General features: G+C 51.4%; 1 protein-coding gene across 1 annotated transcript; it reads left to right on the top strand.

The window, feature by feature from the left end:
• The first annotated feature begins 6,422 nt into the window (after positions 1-6,422).
• On the top strand, positions 6,423-8,411 carry KIAA0040 (KIAA0040 ortholog). Its single transcript, XM_026661809.2, has one exon. It carries the CDS (start codon positions 6,535-6,537, stop codon positions 6,850-6,852), a length of 318 nt encoding a protein of 105 aa, XP_026517594.1. The 5' UTR covers positions 6,423-6,534; the 3' UTR covers positions 6,853-8,411.
• Positions 8,412-8,431: the final 20 nt, after the last annotated feature.

Raw genomic sequence — 8,431 nt, 5'->3', positions numbered from 1 at the left:
GGGGGAGGGAGGGAGAGAGAGGAGGGGAGTGGTCTCAAGTTGCAGGGGAGAGGAGGGGGAAGTGGAGAAGGGGCTCTGGCTGTCAAAGCCCCGTGCGAGGCATGATCCGGCCGGCTGCCCTGTCAGCCGCGCGCGCTCTGCATTGGGGGGAACTCCGGACATTTACAGATTCCCCCCGGACGCTATTTTTAACTCAAAAAAGCCGGACATGTCCGGCAGAATCCGGACGAATGGTAACCCTAGAGTAGGGTGTCACTGCAGGCGGAGGGTAGCAAGGGACTGGCCAGTGCACACATGGCCCAAGCTGCAGTGAACAGCCCTATTTTAGGCAGACAAAGATGCTCTGTGACAGATTAACACCTTCCACAAGGGTGTCACTTCCTCCCTGTAGCCAGGCAGGTCAGTGAAAGACTATGAATGGAGAACATACATGTTGAGTTACTGTTTAGAAAAAGAGAGACCAGGTTTTGCTGTTCATGAAAACAGAGGATGTGACTGCAAATCCAGAGCCCTAGGCAAGTAGCAGCATCCATCCACTAACCAGATGTACTGGCCCACTGGCCAGATGTACTAGCCAGCACCACAGACACGAGCAAGAGGGTAAAACCTTGGGTATCTTTGCTTGTGAGAGATACAGAAAGTGTAAGACAGCAATAAATGCCACCCACAACGGGACAACAGCAATACAAACATGGGTCCTTTAATAAACTAGAGTCCCTGGTGATCCCCAAAACAAACACACCACAGCAGACATCTTCCATAGTTTAGTAGTTGTAGAACACAAGTGGAGTCCAGATAACTGGATTCTGTCTCTGCCACACAGTGTGTGAGAGCCAGGTCTGATTGTCAGAGGAGGAGAGCAAGTACAACCCCCACTGAAACCTCTGAAGTTAAGTGTGGGTGTGTTTAAGGCATCCATGGTTGAAAGATATGGACCGTCCCCTCTCTGCCTCAGTTTCCTCTCTCTGTAAAACAGGTATTCCAATACTCACCCTGCCTCCCAGAGAGGCTGTGGGACTTGAGTTGTTAATACAGGCCAAGCCCTTTAATAAATAACAATACTTAGCTCATATAGCAGCTCTTCAGCCAGAGATCTCAAAGCACTTTGTAATCCTTGAGTGGAAAACACTAGGTAAGCATGAGATTCGATTTATTAGCCGGTAAGTCACCTGCCGGTTCTCCTAGCAGCTATCTGACCACAATCCCAGCATCATCCGTAACCTGGTCACCTCTGTGGGGAATCAAAGCCTCCTGAGGCACTGCTCTTTCAGACAGCTCAAACCCATAAGGCAGGGGTTCTCAAACTTTTTTTGCTGGGACCCTCTTTAAAAAAATATTTCAAGCTGTGACGACCCTCCCCCATACCATGCTACCCTTACTTCTGCACTGCTGCTGGAGCTGGGTGTCTTGCCACCAGATGCTGCCTTGCGCTCCCCCTTTCCACAATAGTCTTGTGATCCCCTTTTGGGTCGGGACCCCCAGTTTGAGAAACACTGCCATAAGGGCATTACCTTATGCAGCCCCTCAAAGGGCTTTGTTAGGTCTCTGGGCAGGCCGAGTGTGAACCCAAGAGGCGGAGCCAGCCCTCTGACCTTGCCCCAGGAAAAGGTAAGCTTTCCTGAGGGAATCTGCAGGTCAGCAGCACCTCGCCCTTTCCCCCAGGGAAGGAAACCTTACACGAGGCCACAAAAATGCTGCTCTTTCTCCTCCACAACCCCACCCACTTCTTGCAACAATTGCTAGATGAGTCACGGCGGCTGCATCATCTATCACTCTGCCCTGGGTCAAAGAGACACACTCACCCCACCGCATTTTCTGCCACTCTTTGTTAAGTGACTTGAGCCCTGGGTGAAAGGTGCCTCTCTAACAGAGGACCTAAGTGTCCAGGAATATCAATGTAGCCGCAAGGGCATGCTTCTCCCACCTACCTACCTCCAGACACACTCCAATGCCCACTGAGGTCCATAGAAAGACTCCCACTGATTTCAGTGGGCGTTAGATCAGGCCACGTGCACCTCAGGCCATGACCTGCTGGGATCACTTTGAATTGGGAAAAGAATTGAGTCTACAGCTCATCTCCTGACCTCTCTGCTGAGCCTGCCCACCACAGCCAGTTATAGGAGCTGTGACCCAGACACCTAACCACCGTGGCTGGGTAGATGCAGGGCTGGCGCAACCCATTAGGCGACCTAGGCGGTTGCCTAAGGCACTACAATTTGGGGGGCGGCAACCACGGCGGTATTTCGGTGGCGGGACCTTCCGCCGCCTCTGTGGGGGGCGGCATTTCGGGGCAGGACCTTCCGCCGCCTAGGGCGTCAGAAAAGCTGGCGGCGCTCCTGGGTAGATGTTACTACCCTCCCTCAGACAGTCAAACTGGCATCAGTCAGTAGCAATGTTCAGTCACCACCAATCTAGACCTGAACCAGTGACCTGGTGATTAAAGGCTTTGTACCCCATCCAAGCCCACCAGGAGCCCAGCTGCTGTCTGTCAGCTCTAGTCTGAGCAGCCTTCCATAGAGCTGGCTACTTGCCAAGTTAGACCAAGTAGGACAGCACTAAACTAGCAGTGGGACAAGGGGTAATAAAAAATAAAATAAACCCCACAATTACCTAGGCACATTGGGGGATGGGACCATATTTACCCTACCACACACACAAATGTACCCCTGATTGAGAACCACTGGTCTATGTCCCCATGGGGGACGCAGAGGTCTTCCAGGGGATACATCAATTCATCTAGATATTTGCCTAGTTTTACAACAAGCTACATAAAAAGCCATAGTGAAGTCAGTACAAAGTTAAATTTCATATGACTTGTTTATACTGCTCTATTTACTATACACTGAAATGTAAGTACAATAGTTATATTCCATTTGATATATTTTATAATTATATGGTAAAAATGAGAAAGTAAGCAACTTTTCAGTAATAGTGTGCTGTGACACTTTTCTATTTTTATGTCTGATTTTGTCAGCAAATAGTTTTTAAATGAGGTGTAACTTGGGGGTACACAAGACAAATCAGACTCCAGGAAGGGATACAGTAGTCTGGAAAGGTTGAGAGCCACTGAAATAGATGATTTTTTGGTTTGGTGGCTGTGGCGAACCGTGTATGCAAGGCCTCTTTGTGGCAGGGGTAGGACGGGGGCCGGCGCCTCACCACTCTCAAGTCCGAACACCCGCCTCTCTGCAGGTGGTCAGTGACGGCCTGTTGGCCTTTCTCCCTACTATCACCCCATCTGGCGTGGTAGCGCAACCTAGCGGTCGGAGTCTATATAAACCCCCTTACGAGCAGGGTAGCGCGGCCTAGCGGCCAGAGTCCATATAAGATCCCTCACGGTTCGGGGGTGAGGGGGTAGGGGGCTCGGGCCCACCCTCTCCACCGAGCCCCGACCCAGGGCCCTGATAGTGGCAAGCGCTCCTTGCCCCTCACTTGGCAGGGATCCGCCCGCAACACGCCGAGTGTCAATGTAGCGCTAGCACTGTTTGTCTCTAGAGTTCCCCTGGGTCACTTCCTACCGTGTATACCAGTTCGTCTGTGGCGGGGGTCCTCCGGTCTGTTCCTCCCCTGGGACGTCCTCCATCGGGGTCTCAGGTAGTGCCTCAGGTTGACTGACTCCCGGATCCTGGCTCGCAGGCCCTCCCTCTGCAGGAGCTAGCGGCGTGCGTCCTTCTCCTCCGGCGGTCAGCCCAGACTGAGCTGATCTGCAGGCTTTTATATCTGTTCTCCAGTTGGAGCATGCCCAGCAGAGCTTCCGGGGCGTGGCTTACTCTGCTAGGAAGGAAGGGTTAACCCCTGCTGTACCAGTGCGGGGCCACTCTGCCCCGTAACAGTGGCCAAACCAGAAAATCCACACACAAAAATTCGGTTAGTTTTGAACCGAAATTGAATTTTTTTGGTTTCTCTCACCGAAACGAAAAACCAACATTTTGTTCGGATCAAATGAAACTATTCAAATGTTGATTTGAACGTACATTTTCAGAACAAAATGTTGAAACGCTTCATTAAAAAAAAAAAAAAAAAAGTTGAAACCAAGTGTTTTAACATTTCCCCCCCAAAAAATTTCAGGTGTTTTTTCAGCCAAAGCTATTCGCTTAATTCAGCTCAAATTTGTTAAGCGTTTCGGTTCCCCAGAAAATGCATTTTTCAGTGAATAATAAATGCACCCCAAAAAAATTAGTCCAGCTTAACTGCTGGGACCTCGGGGACTAATCAGGGTGAAGACACAACCCCTGTGGAATCACTTGAAAGCAGGTCTTGTGGAGTCATTGACAACTTGGCCATTGCCCATATGAAACATGAGGGTAATGACTAACGGTAAGAGTTGGACCAGGAGAGGCAGGAGCAATGCAGCACGCTGACAAGGGGGAAAAGTGGTCTGGGCCGCTGCCAAGAATGCAGTGCTCTGCTGGTTACGTGCACAGCTAGGGGAATGCCATTGTTATGTGAACCTTTGTTGAAACGTGTGGGAGGCGAACCATTATCCACTGTACAAGAAACCTCGACTGCGAGAAACACTCGGTTAAAAAATAAAACCGAGGGCCGCAGGGAGTGGGTGGCTCGGGGGATGAGCAGTGGGCTACAGAGCCTTTAACTTCAGAGTCAGAAGTTGAAATCTAGCGCTGGTCTGCACAGGCTGAGCAATGTTACTATCTATATGCTGTAGGTGTGTGTACACTGCAATCCGAGCGGTGACTGCAGCTCAGGGAGGCAAACCCATGCTAGGTTTACCCGCGCTAGAATGGCTAAAAAAATAGCAGTATAGATGCTGTGCAAGCCCGCTGGAACCCTGGGTGTGTGCTTACATTGCTAGCCTGTGCCACCACTTCTATGCTGCTGTTTTTAGCCACCTTTCTACCCAACCTGCAATCACACCTTGGACTGCAGCACAGACGTACCCTGTGTGGTAGTCTGTACGCTGGAGGGTTCAGCCCACTTTCTGGTCCTCATTACGGAAGCCACCATCACAGTCTCAGCCCAGAGGTGAACTGCCAAGTGCACTGTGTAGGCTGCACTCAAAGCTCACCAGAAGCAGCTGTCGTGCCTAACCAGGGTTGAGGCATTGTGGAAAGACTAGAGACTCCCAGCTAAAGCCTCACCAACTTCTACCCCAAGTGCAAGGCACACTTCCTCGACCTGCCTTCTCCAGCCTCAACGCAGAGCTGCATGTACTTAAAATAAACCTACCCAAACAAACACAGTTCTCTGCTGGGGAAAGGAGGAGAAAGAGAATGACCCACACATAACAAACATGACTGGAAGGTGCTCAGACACTACCGTGTTGAGGGCAGCATAGGAACCTGAATAGACTAGAACTGTCACCCTGCACTAAATTTCCTTTGCAAGAGATCATTGTAAAAGCAAGTGAAGAATCAGTTTGAAAGCGTCCCTCCCCATCTGCATTGTCTACCATCACTCCACCATTTCAGTTTGTTTTTCCAGCCGCGGACACATGCTACCCCTTTTCTTAGGGGGCAGTGACCCATACAGACGTACAGCCCAGTAGTCAAGGTAGGAATGAGCAAGCCTCAAAAGGTCTCAAGAGTCAGTCCAGATAAAGCACTCACACATTTGGATAACTATCTTATCCTCTCCAGGAGGGAAACCTCATGAGACCAGCCTCTCTCATGTGTTTCACTGCTTCTGGTCTCCAGGGGAACCCAGAAGCACAGAGCTCTGTGACAAGGAAAACTGGGGTGAAAAATGTTGTTCAAAGTAGTTTGAACTTATTAGATATTCTTATTAATTCAGCTTCTTAGAGCTGAGTCCATAACAAAAGCCCAGGCCCAAACACTCCCCAAACTCCGGAAATTCTCATATACAAACATAGTGTCTCTAGTGCTTATTGTATTCAAAGCAATAAGTCCACCTGCGCCTCAGACCCTATGCTGCCATGCCAGAGGCAGGAGTTTGATGCCTCACTCTGGTCCCATTTGCCCTGGCCCAGAAGGGGTATGGGAATATGGTGCAAAAAGCACTTTCAGTCTATAGGAGGAGGGGATCCATGGGCTTACTCTGCCAAAGTCCTGTCATTCAGCAGAAGCAGTGAGAACAGCCTAGGCAGTGTAAGCCAGCCCCCTCAGAACTCAAGCCCTTCGGGGAACTCGGTAGTTTTAGGAAGACAGCTACAGTGTTGGGTTTACACTGTTGCTGCAGCCAGTGGGGAATTCTTTGGGAACCTGGACCACAGCAGGTTTGCTGGAGGCTCTTCAGCATTGCTGGGCGGAAGGTCTGTGTGATTCAGCCCACAGACCAAGCATCCCGAACCATTGCCCTTTTGGGAACTGCAAACTCATCTCTGAAGCTGGCTGAGCGCTCACCGGGCTGGCAGGCCCCATGGGGAGCGTTCAAGCTTTGTTGATCAAACGTGGATTTCAGGGCAGCCTCCTGATTTCCTGTTGTTTCCTCTGTCTTCACAGGCACTGGCCAGAGCTGCTGCTGGGTTCCATTTGCCTTCCCTCAGGGCTGAATGCCCAGCAAGGGGACTGCACCAGCCACAGGTGGGGAGAACAGGTGTCCAGCCAGCCAACTGCCATGGAGCGGGTCAGCTCCTTCTTCGACTCCCTCTGGAATCTCATTCACACCAAGCACCAGGAGGGCATCTTCAACACTGTCTGCCTGGCCGTGCTGTTGGGGCTGCCCTTCCTCGTCCTCCTCGTCGTCCTCGTCATCTGCTGTCACTGCTGCTTCTGTAGACGGCAGGGCAAAGGCAGCAGCAATGGCAGCAGCAGCAACGGGCAGGTCCCAGCAGAGAGGAACAAAAAAAGGAAGAAGAAGGGTGAAGAGGACCTGTGGATCTCGGCTCAGCCCAAGCTGTTCCTGCTGGACAAGACACCGTCACTGCCCGTCTAGTCGGAGGGACGGAGCAAAGACCTTCCTCCCAGTGAGACCTTCTGGCCATGTGCCGCAAGGAGCTGCTGTGATGGCTCCGTCTCCTTTGATAATGACTTTAAAACCAGGACTTTCAGGACAAGCCAAACAACTAGTGAGAGCACGGAGACGTCACTAGAGGGCACGCAGTCCAGCATATCTTTACATGCACAGCCAGCATTGCACTAGGCAGGGTCCTGCAGGACACACACATCCATGTGCACAAGGACACGCGTGCACTGACACGTACAAGCATTCATGCAGCTATGTGCACAACATACCTGCACTCCCATGCAAACACGCCTAATGTCACGTACACATGGACATACGTGTACATGGCACATGGACATACATGTACACAAGAACATACACACATGCACTTGAAAACTAACCCACCCTGGCACTCCTCTGCGCACACATGGGCGCATGCTCCTGCGCAGATATGAGCACAAGGTTACAGCACAATGAAAAGGGTTTTCCTTCACACCCTGGCAAGCTATTGCTTCACAGCTCCTGAAGACACAGGTATCCAGCCCACTGCCAGAGCTTCCCATGGGGCTTCCTAATCCAGCCCTGCCTTACAGACCAAAAGACGTTCCCCCAAGGCAGCAAAGCAGCTGCCCCTACTGCTGGCAGCCATCCCCAGAACAGAGGATGGCAAGAACAGATCAAACATGGCACAGTAAGGGACTGAAACCTTTGCACTGGCACTACAAAGCCCGTCTAAGACTGGCCTCAGTGCAGCCTGGTCCTTTGGCAGATCATTCTGCTGCAGGGAAGGTGGCTTCATTTCTATACTGCAGCGAGAGAGGAGACTCCAGCTGATGCTGCACAGAAGCTTGGTTCCAGCATTAGAGTTATTTATTTAATGACTACTAGAAAGGGTTCATTCGTGGACCAAAGGCCCATGTATACTATTCGGGCCTCGGAACATTGACTCCATGCAATAACTTAGGCCATGCACCCCCCAGACACACACGCAGCCAGAGCCACACTCCCCCAGACACACAGGCATGCCCATGTAGCACACCCAGACAGGGGTACACACAAATGGGCACACACTGGTGTGGAGTAGCTCCTGCCATCCAGCTGTGCCGCTGGTCCAGGAAGCATTGCAAGGGCAGCTGGCTCTGGAATGGAATACAACACAAAGACGTAGCAGGGGGCCTGAATCCAGATACACTTCATACCTCCCGCCCACCAAAGCTTCCCTCCCTCCCCGCCCAGCCCTAAGAGAGATTGTCCTAGACAGAACCCCCACACACACATTTCACAGATGTGCCTTCCTCCCACTCCTGAGACCTTCCTCTTCTTCTCAAGCAAGGCAGCTCATCCCATTCCCGCAGGTAGCCAGTCAGCAGGCCACAACCATCTGTGCCCCCTGCTCCATCTCTGACCCCACCCACGCCCTCTTTGACTGCAGAGTCTGTTTCCCAGGGGTCCTGCCTGACTCCTCCCTATCCATGCACTATTGTAGTTCTCATCAAGGCTTATTTAAGTCTCATTTACATGGTTTGCAAATAAACAGAGTGGGTGGACACCTCGTCTCATCTGCTCTTTC

The sequence above is a fragment of the Terrapene carolina genome, unplaced genomic scaffold, assembly GCF_002925995.2.
Source record: "Terrapene carolina triunguis isolate 2854851 unplaced genomic scaffold, T_m_triunguis-2.0 Scaffold17631, whole genome shotgun sequence".
In the NCBI taxonomy this organism is placed as follows: Eukaryota; Metazoa; Chordata; order Testudines; family Emydidae; genus Terrapene; species Terrapene triunguis.
Note: the sequence above shows the minus strand (reverse complement) of the source record. Positions and strands in the feature narration are given on the sequence as shown.

Bases quoted from the DNA above. Each gene is read 5' to 3' on its own strand.
- KIAA0040 (XM_026661809.2), top strand. From the start codon at position 6,535: ATGGAGCGGGTCAGCTCCTTCTTCGACTCCCTCTGGAATCTCATTCAC.